The 18785-nt window shown below is 35.3% G+C and overlaps 1 protein-coding gene across 17 annotated transcripts in view; it reads left to right on the top strand.

Annotated features, from left to right (window-relative positions):
- Nucleotides 1-18785, top strand: part of LOC5571223 (potassium channel subfamily T member 2) — a 716145-nt gene that overhangs the window by 609516 nt on the left and 87844 nt on the right. For all 17 annotated transcript variants that reach the window (XM_021840115.1, XM_021840117.1, XM_021840125.1 and 14 more), the window contains 2 exons: nt 14196-14459; nt 15053-15231. In XM_021840115.1, the coding sequence (XP_021695807.1) occupies nt 14196-14459; nt 15053-15231 (443 nt within the window). The remainder of the gene's footprint in view (nt 1-14195; nt 14460-15052; nt 15232-18785) is intronic.

The following is an 18785-nucleotide window of genomic DNA, read 5'->3' as shown; positions in this document are numbered from 1 at the left end:
TACATGCTCACTACCGCCACCTAGCGGCAAAATCGCGAACCAAACTGCTTGTCTTCCGGATGTCCATGACCTTCTGAATAACTTTGCCCAAGACCCGAACTTTCTATCTCTTGTGGATCACAAGCTAGAACTTATTTGAAATACTCAATTTTCCGTGCTCACTACCGCCACCTAGCGGCAAAATTTCGAACTAAACTATTTGTCTTCCGGATGTCCATGACCTTCTGAACAACTTTGCCGAAGACCCGAACTTTCTATCTCTTGTGAATCACAAGCTAGAACTAGTTTAAAATGCTCAATTTTACATGCTCACTACCGCCACCTAGCGGCAAAGTCGCGAACTAAACTATTTGCCTTCCGGATGTCATTGATCTCCTGAACAACTTTGCTGGAGATCGCTTCTTTGCAAGTCATAAGGATCTCGTGATATAGCAATGTGAATTTACCTGTTTTGAGGTGATGCTAAACTTTTTGGGGGTGATTCAATATTTAGCTGAGTGTTGCAATACTTATTTTAGTGAGTCCGTATTTATGACGGGTAGTGTACAAAGGCATTGACGGGTGCAGATATTTTATTGCCGATGAGAGCCTTGGAGGGAAGACAGCGATCAGATATTGCTTGATTTATAGTTTTTTGTAGTAGTTTTGAGTCAAACTCACAGAGAAGCAATAGAAAAATTCTGGATTGCTTGAGGAATTTGTTGAGAATTTGTTAACAGAATTTATAGCCAGAACACGTAAAAAAATGTTCAAGCTATCTCTGATGGGACTGTCTCAACCTCATGGAGACTTTTGTGAAGAGTACTGTGAAGAACAATGTAGAAGCCTCTAAGAAGACTTTTGTGGTACATTAAAAATCCGCTTTGTGGATACGAGCAACTGACACTGAAGAAGACTACCTGTACATATTTGCATAGTCGACGTGACCACCAGCACTATCTTTGCTGTGAAAATGCGTTTTTGTGGTCCTAGCTTCATTCTAGAAAGTTTAAACAATTTCGGTCAGAAAATCTGTGCATTTTCAAAGATTGAAATTCAAAAGTTGACGTGGTGAGATTTTTTGAATAATATTTTACTTTTGTCACCTGTAAACGCATACGTCGTTCATTCGTCCAATCAGTGAGTTTGATAAACGATTATATGGATGAATTGACTTAAACACCATGTCGCTGTTCAGTGAGTCAATTGTTACCCAACACGCAACAACCAAGACATTGTCATCTCCAGTTAATCACCACTTGAACAGAATATGACAACGATTTTCTGGGCTCCGCATTGCAATTTTCGAGAACTTTCTCCGTGTTAGTAAATATTGACACATTACACTGCGGAACACGGTTTTGTCTCAAGAACCAAAATACCGCTATTTACTAAATTAAGGGTTGCTGAGTCCATTGCCGTTTTCAGAAATATCATGGCACGTCTAGTTTTTGAGATATTGACGGTTGAAAATGCTAAATTTGACTGTTTCAGCCAACTTGCATGCAAGTTTTCCAACTTGTACGGCAATTTGTTTGCTCAATTTGTCACAGTATTCAAATTTTATGTATAGAACAATAATTATCAACGAAAGTCATAATATTTACGATGGTAAAATGTTATTTTTTGGTGGTTAAGAAAATTATTGTATTATGCCATATAAAAGAAACGAAGAATTTTATATGAAGACTGCAAACATGCTGAAAAAATCGATTTAACCTAAATTTTACCGTAAAATTTCAACTGATTTGTATCTAAATTGAAAGTTCAAGTACTATTTAGCATGTTTGGTAGATTATATCACAAAAAAGTTTAATAAATCATACTTTAAATTTCATGTAAACATCAATAAAACCAGTGTTTTATACAACTTTGGCGACCTGTAGCTAAAAATTGTGACGGGCTGGAACATTTCTGAGAACGGCATCAGATTCAGCGACCCAAAATCTACTAGAAACACATAATTTGATCCTTGAGACACGTGAAAGTGTCATTTTTGTTACGCTGTGTTATGTAACTGTATACATAATACAAATTCGGTTTTGTGTTTAAAATTACTGATTAATCGCGAGTCGAAAAAGTTGCAACAATATTGCGCCCTGTGATTGTCATGACAATATTGCTTCTGATTGTATCCTTATCCGCAAAAGTTAGGATAAACGGTTGTGAGCGAGCCTGCTTTGCTGTTTGTTTTTCTTCTGTTTTGATGACAATTTGATTCACTGTCGCTGTCATAGCAACCTGGTCTATACGCTAAACTATTCGAATAAGCACTACGCAAACCGGGTGTTTCTTCGGATAAGTTGATGTATGTGCTCATGCTAATCCGTTTCCCTCTTATAAAAAAAAATCAAATATTTCAGAACAAATAAGCGTTGTTCGCTTGTCTAACCAGTGTATTTTTAGATACAGAATGCATATCAATGAAAAAAAGCATTTTGGTCATATTGGCGCTTATGTTGACTATGCAAATATGGGCAGTACAAGTGGTGGTTGAAATACGCATATCTGCCATAAGATAAGCAATTAGGGCGGAATCAAAAGGTATAATACTCAAAACCGCTTTTGCAGTACCTCTCAGTGCTTTCTCATACCTATTGATTCTTTTTTGATTATTGTTAGGACTCATGCAGAAAATTTTAAACTGATTCGACAAAAAGAGTTCTTTTGCTCTTAAATTATTCATTTAAGAGCATTTCCCGCTAACTGATGTTGGGCGGACTATCTATAACAGGTTTTAGTGTTTTATTATATTTTTATTCCAAGTTTCTCGGAAAAGTTGTATTCTCATCACCTTAAGAGATAATTGAAACGCATATTTCAATGCGTGTTGAGACGCAAGCTCTATCCTAGTGAACACGTAACTCCAAGAAGAAAAAAATGATTGAAGATTGATACATTTTTCAGATGAAGAGCTACAGACATTTTGAGGCAAATAAAAAGATTTTGAATAGTTTGTCAATTATATAACCGTATCAGAGGTTGAAAATGTATTTTTTACTTCAAGGTCGAACTTCCTGACATGGCTTCTTCTGAATTGCAGTCTTAACAATCAAAAGAACCATACTTGATCAGATAATATACATACACTCTTAAAAATAATGGAAATTACTCTGGACGTAATTCTGGTTATGACTGAATGACACATGATGTAAGTGATGGAATGACACAAAAACGTGTCCTTGAAGATGTCTTGAACAAAAAATGTAATTTTACATGTTAAAGGACACGAAAACGATGGAACTGTGATCGACATTTCCCGAATCAGACACTAACGTATTTGAAATTGGACTCAAATTTACGTCATTTGGCTCGCTTCTTTTATGTGCATCCCAAAAGACGTAAATCACATTATTTTTTGGTACTGTGTAGTTATTTTCAGAAAGCATACTTTGAAAACACTGCGAACATTTTCAGTCTCAAGTACTAAAATACTATTATTTTAATTAATTTAGGGTTGCTAAATCCATTTTCGTTTTCAAAATATCATAGGATGTATGGATTTTGAAATATTTACTACTAAAAACGCATTGTATATTAAACTTGCATGCAAGTTCAAAAGCTGGTATAGTGATTTATTTGCTAAATTTATCACAATATTCAAACTTTATGTATAAAAAAATAGTTATCAATAAACTTCATAATACTTTCCATTCTCAAAAGATATTTTTCGAAGCTTTAGAAATGTTTTATATCTAGCTCTATGTTTCATTAGAAGCGAAGAATGGCAGGGAAGTTGAAAAACAGATTCAACAAAAATTCAGTCGTGCAACTTAAAGAAAATTATATCCTGCTAGCATTCCACTTTCAATAAGTTTTTTGAAAAAGTTTGTTGACCAGAACGACAGTTTACACGAAGGAAAGTTTATTTTTTGAAAATGAGCAGTTCAGGTTCTGCCATGGACATTCGACTAATCATCAACTTTTACCGTGTAATGAATATGATTTGACAAGCCCTCTGACGGTATCATTTTGTGTCCCTTTTCAGCACCAACAGTTAAACAACAAAAATTTGGAGAAAGCAAGTTCCCTTCTACTTTTATCAATTGTTAAAAAATTTTCCGCTACATAAAGCCGCTTTGAAAATTATTCAGTCAAAAATTGAAATTGCTTCATAAATAATATTGATACCTAAGTAATTTTGAATTTTTTTTTTATCTTTTTTCATTACGTGATACTTATGATGAGCGTTTCAAACCAAATTCTTAAAGCTTGTTTTCTGCATCAGGTTTCAGCTGCATGATAGTTCAACAACTTAAATCTATCAATGTTGTAATTGTTGTTAGATTTCTATACTGTTAATTTTTGACTCTCGATATTTATTGAGAAATATTGCGTTTTTGTAAATTCCCTATATTATTTTATTATAATTATCTGAGTATTTTACACAATTTAAAACGTGTTTTGAATGAGCTTAATTGCAATACACGGATGCTATTGCACTAAATATAATGATTATGAGCAATTTTATGTTATCATGATGCGTTACGGATATTTTAATATCAAATGAAATTAATCTTTTCCTCGAATTTTCTTGCCTGCCCATTATAATCGTTTCTATTTATGTTATTTGCTTTGAAATAGTGGTTTTTCTCCCTTCACCACTATAATGCTATCAATTTCATCAAATTATGTGCTATCAGAGTTGATTTTATTATTCAATATAAAGAATGAATAGATTTTATTTCGGGGTGAAATTGACTATCTGAAAAGTAATGATCGTTCGTTTCAAAAATAACTCAAAAAACTAGTCTTCAGTATTGCGTACCCTGGATGTCGATATAGCGTCATTTGATATAAGGTATTCTCGCATCCTCTTTTGAGTCGCTAAGTCTTACTTTTTGTCCTAAAATGACCTGACTGAAATTTAAAATGTATATTGTATCGAAGTTCCCCGTATGCCAGTTACCCGAATAACCCGTTTCCCCGAAAAGCTCAATTTACCGACAAGTTTTTAGCACTCATAACTGTCATAAATTTTTGCATTTTCAAGGTAGTGAACGAACTGGTCAACTGATCTGCACCCTTGTTGTTTTAATTAACGATTCTTCGAGTTTTACCGTCCTCAGCATTTATGGCCATATGTGTTTAGTCGAGAATGATTGTTGGCTTCGTTGTGGGCTTCTTGGCGTATTGTGGCACGGAGTGTGGGTTCGATTCCCGCTCCGGTCGGTGAAAACTTTTCGTCAAACGAAAAATTAATCACTGGGCTACTGGGTGTTCCATGTTGTCCGTTGCCTAATGTTAGTGTTCGTTCAGTCTGTGCAGCCTTTGGCTGAAGACGGTGTAAACAGTCTTTTTAAATTGTCTTTTTATAATATCCTCTTCTTCTGATTGCTTATCGTTCTTTCTAGTTCAGCATTTTGTTACTAAAGACAATCATTGCAACTTTTTGAACTTCATCACTATTCGGGGAAACGGGTCATTCGAGGAACTGGCATTCGGGGAAATGTAGCACAATCCGAGTATGGAAACGAAATTAAAACATTCGTAGAACTTTTGACGACAAAATCTGCTTCGGGATTATTTTAAGACATGTGCTAATCTGCCCATAAAAACATAACTGTCCCATATTGATTTTCTCAACAACACCTATTTTCATCGCAACATTCATGTTTTAATTTATACTTTACTATACTCATAAAAATTAACACTTTGTTTGAAAATATTGTGGAAAAATTTGAAGTTGGAGTGGTTTCATATTGAAAAATAAAGGCACAACAGTCTCTATATGAACTTTCTACACAGTTGCTGCGAAACTTGATTGATGATCAAGTTAATATGTTTTGCTGATCAATAGAAGCAAAATGAGAAAAGCTTTAAATCAAGGTGTCGACAGGCGCGAGGTGAACGTACGAATCTATCGATCGCAAGGTTTTGTCTTGGTTCGATTCGCGGTTGCCGCTAAAAATTTTGGTTTCAAAATTTTAATTTCTCAACTTTTAACTCAACCTGACTCCTCCCCCTTTTCTAGATAACGAAAAAAGCGTGGGCCTCAAACGGATATCTCAACATACAAATGAGCAAGAAGGTTGGTGCCTTCGACAATGTTTTTTTTTTCTATCTTTATTAACGAGATTTTTAGCCCTGGGCTAGTTCATCTCGGGACCAACGGCTTTACTTCCCTTCACTGAAATTTTTAGTGACTATCTCGGGGATGGGATTCGATCCCAGGTCCTCGGCGTGAGAGGCGTGTGTTCTAACCACTACACCAGGTCCGTCCCCCCTTCGACAATGTTGTTCGGCAGATCAAGGGTACCCGAGCAGAAGAAAATAACTACTGAATACCAAATTGAGGTATTCCATACCAGATAATTTCCAATACTTACAACCTGAATGAGGTATGAATGAGCTCTGCATAAGAGGTAAAATACCTCAAATAATGCCTTCTGCATATTCTACAAATACCAAGCTGATAATTAGATCAGGTATTGTAATACCTAAATAATACATGATGGATTTTCATATAAAAGTGTTTTTTTTTTTCAATCATAGTTCAATACCTCCAGCAGTCCTCAATACCTATCGAATACCAAAATGAAGTAATTTAAATTGTTTTAAACATTTTTTTTCCCATACCATTATAATACCCAAATGAGGTATTGACGACTGAACAATACCTAATTATGGTATGATACCAAGATATGGTATGCATAAGTTATTATGAGTTATTCTTTACTCCTCGGGCGATAGAAAACTGATTGCGATTTTTTCCGCTAGGTGGCGCTAGTAAATTTGTTTTTCAATTGTCTAAATATCAAGATCCTTCTTAGCTAGAAACTTGGTGTTTTCGGCAAAGGTGTCCAACAGATCAAGGGCTATATGGTGTTGGAGAGCTAATTGGGAATTTATCCACTAGGTGGCGCTAGTAAAAAAATATATTAACATATCTCAAGATCCAGATCAGCTGTTCAATAGCTATCTGATCATGAAAGATCTGATTGCGAATCTCCAGTTTCTCGATACACTGCGAAAAATGGGTTCGTGTCTAACGGTAGAATCTAATTTAGGATCAAACTGATGGATAGCGCTACAGTCATCTCTCCATAAGTTTATATTCGGAATCTTTATATTGAGTTAAAGAACCATAACCATATTGAAAGTCTGTTAAAGCGCAGTTGCATTTTTTTTAATTTCTTTATTAGTATCATTCCAAACATAACATTCATTTCTTATATCTAGGTGTTCTGTGTTATTAGACAACACTATCATCCTAATTTGGTAAAACAAATTTAAGCGCAGTTGCATTGATTTTATGATTTTTTCGACATCTCCGTTATTAAATTTCTTCAAAATTGAGTCATAAATAGTTGACTGTAGTTTAATTTTTGTTCAAACTTCTGTATAGTAAGACAATCTAGATGGAGTCTTAACAACTTTTAGTTCATGTGAACAATATCTATCTGATCATGAATAGATTGGATATTTTTCTAGATGTAGCTAGCGACATTTTTACGGAAGTAATCTATTTCAAGATCGTGGTAAAGCCTGTCCACGATAAATTTCGGACACGGATGGCGGGTGTACCACAGAAAGTTCGAGAATTTTACAGAAAGAAGGATTAACACCCGTTCAACTGTTTATTTTGTAGATATAACTCTTTTATTCTGAAATAAACAATTGTTTTTGTTGAATTATGAGTAACTTTTTTTTGCTGCTATTATTTGGGTGTCCGAAATTTAACGTGGACAGGCTTTAGTATCAATAGGGTCCTAAAATGTTTAATAAATTCTTGTTTTTATTTAATAATGCGAAAGAGCATGTTCTTGCAACTACTTTAGCATTTTTTCTAACTCAAATAAGGGCTATAAAATTTTTAAACTTCAATTTTAAAAATGATTCCAAATATGAACCTAGACACTTGTGATCATGTTTGACATTCACAGTTTCGACAAAAATGCCACAGGGCATATAGTTTTAACACTGGGGTTGTTCCTATCTGACATTTCAGCAGGATCACGGAAAACAAAATATACCCAAAATTTGAGTTTAAACCAAAAGGTGGGACAAAATCTCAAAAATCATAAAAAAATGTTTTTTGGACTTAAACAAATGAAAATCATTTAAAAATTGAGTAAACATGTGTTTTTGCCCTAAACTTAAGCGTTTCATACTGAAATTGGGACAGGGCTTTAGGACCCAATTATGGGCTTCTTGGCCATGCGGTCAGTATCGTCTGACATTAAAACCCATCGTGTCATGGTTCAATTCCCGCTTTAGCTTTTGAGGGTTGTTTCTCGGCTGTGCCATTGGAGAATGCTTGTCTGTTGTCTAATGCTCAGTTACAGTCTGTGCAGCTGAATTGCTGAAGATGATGTCCGTGTATATTTTGTTGGAATATTTGTAGTTTCGCCCCTGAGGTACAAAAGTCGTCGGTAAGCGAAACATGCGTCGTCATCGGTAGATGTGTGGATTCATTGAAAGAAGTATGATGTTTTATGGAGCGAAAATGTACATATACTTTGTTTGAATATAAGAGTTGCAGCTGCTGATCAACATATTTCACTGTTATAAAACCCTTGATTTGTGCTAAATAACTTTGCCGACGACAATAATTGTCTAGCCTGTCAAATCCTTGGGATAAAGAATGTTGGAAAATGTTACCAGGATCACCTAGCTGATGAATTCCCAGTAACATTTCTTTCGGTCAGATAGTCCTTGTTCTGTTTAACAATTTTACAAAAGACACCAACTTTTTAACTCATAAAAATGTGTTTCATCTTCAGATAGCTCTCAATCTACTGAATGTCTGCCAAAGACATCAAACATCTTCCTTATAAGAATCTTGATCTAGAGAAGAATGAAGATTTTTTATTAGCGCCACCTAGCGGATAAATTCCCAACCACACTTTTCACTGCCAAATAGCCCTCAATCTGCTGAACACCTTTGCCGAAAACACCAATCTTCTAGCTAAGAAGGATCTTGAGATAAGACAATTGAAAAAAAATGTCACTAGTGCCACCTAGCGGGGAAATTCTCAATCAGATTTTCGCTAGATTACCTTTGATCTGCTGAACCACTGTGTCTAAGACACCAACCTTCAAGCTCATTAGGATGTTGAGATATCCGTTTGAGGCCAATTTTGGACCCATGTTTTTTCCGTTACCTATAAAAGGGGAAGGGGCCAGGGGGATGTCTCGTCCAAGCACTATACAGCCATTCCATGAAAAACCGATCTAGTGGATCTCCGAATTCCGTGCAAATTTGCTATTTTGTTCCTTATCCGAAATAAGGACACACATATTTTTGGATGTTTTGATTAGGGTGACCATTTCCGAAATAGGGTGACCAGAAAAATCGCGATTTTGCAAAATTTTTATTTTTAAAATTATTATAATTTTTGAACCGTTTGACCGATTTTCAATGTTTTAGGACGAAATGAAGGCTAAAGATTTTGACTTTTCAGGAAATATATAAAATTTCACAAAAATTGTGTTTTTTACATGAAAAAACTCAATAGTTTCCGTTTTTTCGTGTTTTGAAGGCCTCGGGACCAAAGGGGCTATTGCTGCTCTCATTTTTTCTTAAAAGTTCAGAAAATTTTTCGTAAACTGTCAAATTTTCAGTGATTTATAATTTTTAGTTTTTGAGATATATTTTTTTGAAAATAAAAAATCAGTCATTTTTCATCGGCACACACTGTAGATCTCAGCGTATTAGATTTGTAATGTTTAAAAACAATCATAACTTTTGAACAGCTCAACCGATTTCCAATCTTTTTTTATGGAATGAAAGCTTAAGGTCTCAATTTCAGAAAAAATAGAAGAAATAGAAAACTTTGAAAAAAAAAGAAATTTTTATATTTTTTCTCGTTTAAACATGTTTTTATCAGATTTTTCAATTTTGTCTGAATAGTTGAAATTTTAAGCTTTCATTCCATACAAAAAGATTGGAAATCGGTTAAGCTGTTCAAAAGTTATAATTATTTTTAAACATTACAAATCTAATGCGCTGAGACCTACAGTGCACATTGGGGAATTCCGAACCCAAAGGTGGAAAAAATTGATAAATTTCACATTAGAGAGATAAAAAATATGTTTCATAGCTCATTCGAAAGGAAATTTTCTCAGGAATCGATTGGTGATGGTTTCATGAATGTGGGACCACTCTGGGATAAGCTATGGTGCCCGTTTTGCCCCGATTCCTTGAAAATTTTAGATTTTCATGATGTTTTGAGTAAAACTATTTTATTGTGGAGATTATTTCCCATGAAATCCAACATTTCTAGTCCATTCAACAATGTTTCACAGAGAACGTTATAAAAAGATGGAAATTTAATTCTGAGTGATTTGTTTCAATCAGAAAAAAAACTGCAGATGGTTACTTAATGGATCCATTTTTGAGTGTTTTTATTTGTTATTTTTATTTATGTGTAATAGATCCCCATAATCTCCTATGTTTTAAGATTTAAATACTGTATCAACTACTGAATAAACAATTTAGTACATAATATATTTAATTCGGAGATATCTGTTCAATTAATTATGAAATAAATCGTTTTTAGGGGAATTGGGGCAAACATAGCCAAAAAACTATATGCTCCTACCATCTCCTATCAATGAGGCTAACGGCAATCGATCATTTAGATCAATATCGTTTACCCCAAATATCGCACATCGTTTAGAAATGTTTGGAATTTGTTATATAAGAAGGTAAATTATTCCCAATATGTTGCATAGAGCATAAATAATGATCATACATATTCTAAAAAAATTAATACAACATATTTCTGCAAGCTATACTCATGATTATTAGACTATTTTAAAATTTATTTCAATATGAAAACACTTTGAAAAAATTTAAAACAAAAATTCCTCTTCAAATATATTTCATTGTACATTTGGCCCCATAATCCCCTAAATTTCCATCTTTTTATAACGTTCTCTGTGAAACATTGTTGAATGGACTAGAAATGATGGATTTCATGGGAAATAATCTCCACAATAAAACAGTTTTACTCAAAACAACATGAAAATCTACAATTTTCAAGGAATCGGGGCAGAACGGGCACCATAGCTTATCCCAGAGTGGCCCCACATTCATGAAACAATCACCAATCGATTCCTGAGAAAATTTCCTTTCGAATGAGCTATAAAACTTATTTTTTATCTTTCTATTGTGAAAGTTATCAATTTTTTCCACCTTTGGGTTCGGATTTCCCCAATGTGCAGTGTGTGCCGATAAAAAATGACTGATTTTTTATTTTCAAATAAATATATCTCAAAAACTAAAAAACATACATCACTGAAAATTTGACAGTATACGTAAAATTTTCTGAAAAAATGAGAACAGCGATAGCCCCTTTGGTCCCGAGGCCTTCAAAACACGAAAAAACGGAAACTATTGAGTTTTTTCATGTAAAAAACACAATTTTTGTGAAATTTTACATTTTTCCTGAAAAGTCAAAATCTTTAGCCTTCATTTCGTCCAAAAAGATTGAAAATCGGTCAAACGGTTCAAGAGTTATAATTTTTTAAAAATAAAAATTTTGCAAAATCGCGATTTTTCTGGTCACCCTATTTTGGAAATGGTCACCCTAATCGAAAAATCCAAAAATACGTGTATCCTTATTTCGGATAAGGAACAAAATAGCAAATTTTCACGGAATTCGGAGACCCACTAGATCGGTTTTTCATGGAATGGCTGATAAAGCCAACTAATCGCATTCACTTCAAAATTATTTTCAAGATAATTGATCTACTGGTTTCCGAATTGGGTTTCGGGTCATTTGGCCGAACGCTATTTGGCCGAATGCCGTTTCGCCGAACGCCAATCGGCCGAAACGGTCATTTGGCCGAATGCCATTTGGCCGAAAATTAAAACAATAGGAAACTGGTACAGTTAAAACGAAGAACAGCTTATTTTTGAAAAATAATAAATCATCATAATGAGCTCTTCAGTTGTAGAAACATTCAGAACAGAATATCCTCAATGTAAACAACTATTCACTTTTCTACTAGCAGCTGGCAGTAGAGGTTTTTGTCATTGCGATTGTAATCAACTTTTGACAGTGACTGAAACGGTTTACAACTTACTCGTCCTTCTGAAGGATTGGTTTGCTTAAATTCCTCAAGAATCGAACGTATCAAATTATTTCATAGTTCTAGAAATCAAATTATCATGCTGCATTTGCAAACACGAAATATTGGCTTATTTTTTTGACAACGGTAAAGGCCAGAGTAAAGGCCGAGTCATTTGATTTACGGCTTCACGCAAGCAACGGTGCAGAGTTCAGTTCACAAGTTGCGATCTTAATTTTGGAAGAGAATTACATCTCTAACAACCTTTGTGCTGTTTTGAATAAGACTCTATGAACGTTTATAATACGTTCTTAACGCCTTAATTCCAATAATTATGAAAGAACAGCCTTTGGTAAAAAGAAGGAAAAATCTCATATGGAAATATAAGCAAGGGTAATGCAAATAATTGTTATATTAGTATAACTACGAAGAACTGCCAATGATTTAAAGAAGGTAAAATCCCCAATTAAAATAAAAGCGAAATTTTGCCAATAATTATGAGCAATACGTTTCTCTTGAAAGAACAGCCTTTTGTCAAAAGAATAAAAAATCTTCTTTGAAAACATAAGCAAATTTAATGCAAATAATCGTTGAATCATTATAACCACAAAGAACTGCCCGTGATTTAAAGGAGGTATAATTCCCATTTAAAATGTAAGCTAATTTATTGCCAATTGTAATGAAACCAATAGAACTTGAAAAAATAGCGTAAATTTAAAACAAGAAAAAATTTCGGATGAGATAATTGGAAATCGTCTCAAACTTTAGCACACCATTGATAACCCAGGAACGAATCAATCATCAGTTCAGAGTCTTGAAACGGTGGGAAGTTCACAACTTTTTCCTGAATTAACAAGTCGATTTTTTTGTTCTCAACAAACATGACGTTCCATCACATCACAGTTTTTGGGCCACTCTTCCGAATCCTACACATCAGTGTTGTAGCAATTGGATTGTTTTTGGTTTTTAATTCAGCCAAATGGCATTCGGCCAAATTACCCGTTCGGCCAGATGGCATTCGGTCAAATGGCGTTCAGCCAAACGGCATTCGGCCAAACGGCTTTCGGCCAAATTACTATTTAAAAATTCAAAGTTCGTATCGGACTTTTAAGTGTTAAGGCAAATTTATGAGAACCCATTTCTTGTAGCATATTTACGTGAGGCGTTGCTATGCATTTCGATAGTCTTTCTGATTTCTGATTTAAATGAGAATGGTAAAAAGTACAATACTCAATATACCCGTCGATTCCCTTTGAATAGAATTCTAAAACTTCAGATATCTTAACACACAGTTCAAAATTTCAAAAAGATTTGGGTGGGCTTGATTCCTAGCCAAAAACATAACCCTAACGTATAGAAAAGTATCTGTGCTTGACCAAATTGGTTCAGTATGGACCGAAAACTCTAGTGTGTTTAGTAAATCCTCTTCGAAACCGAAATACTTCCACGATGATGGAATATCATCGGAAGAAACTTTAAACCTTAGAAAGCTAATTTTTTAATACCCGTTAGTGGTGAGTGTCAAAAATGAAATAACTACCCGTTCCTCAATTGCAATGCACCGCAAATCGCTTATTCAATTTATTGCCTCCGACCAGAACCCATTGCGTTTGCCATAAGCTTTCGAATCAAATGATATGAAATTCTATCGTTCACTGCGAGCATGCACTTAAGCGTCCTCATTCCGTTGACTCGAAAATGCTATCGGTCGTTTCGAAATATCTTGCATCTATGGAAAATAAAATGCAAACAATGAATCTGCAATTGCATCGCTTCGCAAAATCTGGTCACCAAGGGGAGTCGTGGCCATTTGCCATGCATCCCTGCCATTTAACAATTCGTTCTAGCCATGCTTCAAACTTTAGAAGCTCGTTCCGAATGACGTTCCATTATCAAATTTTGCTTTGACAATTCTGCAGTTTAGAACCCGGGCGAATCAAATTTCGCTTCTACGTCGTCCGAGTTACCGCCATATAATTCTTCTGTCTTGGGAAGAGAAGCTCCCCACCCTCGCGCCTTGAAAAGAAAGATCCTCACCGATATACGTAGGTACCTACAGACAATAATTAAATATAAACCTCCATCATCCCTGCCTTAACGATACATGCAGCGTACTCTTTTGTATGACAGCAGCACGCAGAGAAACGACTCGATGGTTTCATAACGCATTTTACCCCTTTTCCATTTGTGCACAGTTCGAACAGCTTGCCTTCACGTGGATGGAGCGACAGAAGCTGGGTGGGAGCTATTCGTCCCACAGGGCCCAAAGCGAGAAGCACGTGGTCGTCTGCTCCACTACGCTGCACGCCGACACCATCATGGACTTCCTGAACGAGTTCTACGCCCATCCCCTGCTGCAGGACTACTACGTGGTGCTGCTCAGCCCGATGGAGCTCGACACGACAATGCGGATGATACTGCAGGTGCCCATCTGGGCCCAGCGAGTCATTTACATTCAGGTGAGATTTGCCATCGCAGTGCAGTCGTTGTGTTATATTGGTGGGCATAGATGGTGGAATAAAGTGTGGAAACTTCAAATTAAATCAGCTCAAATTTGCACAAGGCAATTGAAACACTCGAAATTGTCGCATAATCCCTATTATAGAATTCTGTTAAATCCTCATCCATTTTGGTAAGGATACATCTTCAAGCTGTTTAAAGGAATACCTATAAGTAAACGAAAACCGAATTCAGTACTACATATACCATTTAATTTCACTATAGTTTGTATCCTTTAACAGATACACGTATTTCGACCTCAACTGTAAGAACGTCTTCAGTGTCGTGTACTAAACTCGGAAGTCGAGTCTAGGACACGACACTCTAGATGGCCTTACAGTTGAAGTCGAAAAACGCATATCTGTCAAAGAATACAAACATTTAGACAGCGTCTATTTATAACGTAATGCAAAAATTTGCAGCAAATAACTTTGCTCCACTTTACTCTAAGGCGTTTCCACAGCATTCAAATATGGGCAACTTTTTCAACGACCGCTTTCGACATCCCACCTAATCACCATTCTTCTATCAATTTCCCAATCCAATCCTCTAGGGATCCTGTCTGAAGGATGGCGACCTGGCGAGGGCCCGGATGGCAGAGGCGGAAGCGTGCTTCATCCTAGCGGCACGCAACTACGCAGACAAGACGGCCGCCGACGAGCACACGATACTGCGTTCCTGGGCGGTCAAGGACTTTGCCCCCAATGTGCCACAGTATGTGCAGATCTTCCGGTAAGTGGAAAATGGCTCTACTTCAATTGGGTTCAAGCGTTATTATGAGTCATTACAACTGTAATGGAATGTAAAAAATTTAAATCTGCCGCGAGATTAGCATTGCTTTACAATTGGGCTTATTCTACAAGTGGAGTCAGGTAAAAATTATCGATCTCTCACACTGCCTTGAATCGCAAGTCAGTCCCATCTGTAAAAAGTAGGCTTTGGGAAAATGAGCTGTGAAGTTTCCAAACTCGTTTTCCATACGAATATTCAAAAATTTCCAGAGGATTGGAACATGTTTCAATCCTTATGAAACTTTCACAACTTGCTTTTCACTACGATATCTTTCCGAGAAAAATATAAAGATCATCAAAACAAGTTACATATTTGTGTTCCATGGTGCAAAAGTCTGTAGTGCGACTGATATGCGGTTACTTTTCATTAAGGGACAATTTGACTTGCTGTTTTTTCAGAATTTTTCCGAACAAATCATATTGTTTCATATGTGCAGCTAAAAGAGCATTGGAACAGATGTTGAAAACTGAACTCAACTCAATTTTGACGAAAATGCAGATGGGACTGACTTGCGATTCACGGCAGCATAGGTGACAATTCTCGACTCGAGTGAAGTGACTCTCATTTTGGTTTACACGGTGGTAGGTCATTTGACATAAAGTCGTTTGGCATAGAGCCGTTTGGCATAAAGTCGTTTGGCATAAAGGTTATTTGTCATAAAATCGTTTGGCATAATAGTCGTTTGGCATTATGGTCGTTTGGCATGATGAGTCTGAATCAAAACATTTCTTAAGATGACATTCATTTTCACGTTTCTATTGAATCTTTCTGATGACATCAGGCTTGGTTTGGAGTCAAATGATACAAAATGACACTTGATTCAGCAATTATATGCTCTTGAATATATATTAATTATATAAGAAAAGTTATTGCCAATATTATTTTATTATTTATCCAGAAATTACCATTCTTTCAAATATTAATTCTTCTTTTGAGTTTCGCTATTGGAATAAATTTTTGCACTGAACATTTTGATATATTTAACACAAATTTACCTTCTTTTAATCATTCTATGTTTTATTCTAGATACGATGTAACCATAATTATAAGTTTAAAAATTGTTGATTGAAAATTTAAATAAATTTCACCTTCTTTTATACATAGGCTGTTCTTTGGAGCTATATTTTTTAGACATATTTTTGTTTCCAACAGACAAAAGGGTGGCAACGGTAACATTGATTTGCTCAAGGTATCAGCGAAAAAAAAATGATTATTGCAGTTACTTCGATGAGTTGTGCTAATTTTCCCCGAATGTCGTTTCACTGGACGCCAGTTCCTTGAATGCAAGTTCCCAGAATATCCCGTTTCCTCGAATAGCCCACTTCCCCGAAAAATTTTTGGCACTCATTATTGTCGTAACTTTTTACATTTCAGGGTGGTGAACGAACTGGCCATCTAATGTGAACCCTTCTTTATTTAATTAGCGGTTCCTTCGCGTTTTACCGTCCTCAGCATTTTTGCCAGCATGTGTATAGCCGATAATGACAGAACACCTCCTTCTTTTGATTGCTTATCGTTCTTTCTCGTTCACCATTCAGCCTCTGAAGACTATTATTGCACCTATTTAGACAGCACCATTTTTCGGGGAAACGGTTCATTCAGGGAAATGGCTCTCGGGGAACAGACATTCGGAGAAACGACATTCGGGGATAAGTACTACAATAACTTCGATGATTCTGAACGCAACTTTTTAAGTCTTTTCCTTTTATTATGCCGCAATGATATTTGGCGTCCAATCTTCTATTGGTTTAATCATAAATTTTGCCTTCTTTTAAAAATAGCATGTTCTTTATATTTATACTGTTTTAAATTCTATTATTTAGTAAAGCTAAATGTTATTCATTTTTAGATTTTGCTGTTTTATCATTTCTTGCAAGGCGTGCTGTTATAATGATAATTACTTTAGAACCAGCCAACGTTCAACATATTTTTTTTTTTTGCAAAAACATGGTCTCTTTTTGAGATATGCTGGAAAAAAAATATTATTTCAATCACGAACTTTCCCTTCTTTCGATAATAGATGGTGTTTTTGATGTAAAGTTCCATAATTAAAATTCACGTTGAACCCTTCAAAAGTTTAGCCACAAATATTTTCTTTTAAAAATGTGTTGTGTATTTGAGTTATGCTGTGAGAAGATTTTTTTTTTGCGTTAGTCTTAAACATTTTACACGAAAAATAATCTGCTCTCGTTTTTAGGCTATTTTGCATTATACTGCAATAATAGCTCTTTGGATTAAAGCTTTTAATATTTTTCAAATAAATTTTCCCTTCTTTTACCAATTCATTTTCATCAAGTGTTTCGTCCAAACTGAAACAGAGCCTGATCTGCAGCGAAATATTCTATGAGCGTTCCCTTTATTAATAACTGCAAACATTCTTTGCGAATTTGCTATTTTCAAATATGTAAATCGCAACAAGCTCAGAGATACTCTATGTTCTTAGATGTGGAAAAAATGATAATTCCGAAAGGGTCTTCAACCAGACCCGTAACGGGTTTTATTTAGCTATGCTCTCTAATGTCACAACAATTTTTGTTATTCATAGCTTGGAAAATCTCTGACCGTCATCACGCTTGTTGAGAACCTGAAAACCGAACCGAAAATGTCGATATTCATTCTAAGTCAATAATTATGCCAAAGTGCCTTTATGCCAAACGGCCGTTATGCCAAACGACCATTATGCCAATCGACTTTATGCCAAACGGCTTTATGCCAAACGACCTTATGCCAAACGACTTTATGCCGAACGGGGTATAATCAGAACGGTGGTAGGTCATTTGGTATAAAGCCGTTTGGCATAAAGCCGTTTGGTATAAAGTCGTTTGGCATAATGGTCATCTGGCATAAAGTCGTTTGGCATAATAGTCGTTTGGCATAATGAGTCTGAAACCAAGAATTTATTAGAATTTTTTTACGTTTCTATTGAATCTTTCTGATGACATCAGGCTTGTTTTGAAGTCAATTGATACAAAAAGATACTTTATTCAACAATCATATGCTCTTGAATAGACTAAAGCATGTAAGGAAAGTTATTGCCAATAGTATTTTATTATTTATCCAGAAATTACCCTTCATTCAAATATTAATTCTTCTTTTGAGTTTCGCTATTGAAATATTTTTTTTCCGCTGGAGATTTGATATATTTAGCACAAATTAACCCTTCTTTCAAACATTCTACTTTTTTCTAAATATGATATAACCATAATTATAAGTATAAGGACTGTTGATTGAAAATTTAAATAAATTTCTCCTTCTTTTATACAAAGGTTGTTCTTTGGGGCAATATTTTTTTAGATATGTTTTTGTTTCCATCTGACAAAGAGGTGGCAATCGGTAACATTGATCTACTTAAACAACTGGCGAAAAGAGAAATCGATTACTGCAGTTACTTCGATGGATTGTGCTACTTTTCCCCGAATGTCGTTTCCCTGAACTCCAGTTCCCCGATTGCCAGTTCCCTGATTAACCCGTTTCCCCGATTAGCCAACTTCCCC

This window comes from Aedes aegypti, chromosome 2 (assembly GCF_002204515.2).
Source record: "Aedes aegypti strain LVP_AGWG chromosome 2, AaegL5.0 Primary Assembly, whole genome shotgun sequence".
NCBI classification, from domain to species: domain Eukaryota; kingdom Metazoa; phylum Arthropoda; class Insecta; order Diptera; family Culicidae; genus Aedes; species Aedes aegypti.
This window is presented reverse-complemented; position numbering and strand designations above follow the sequence as displayed.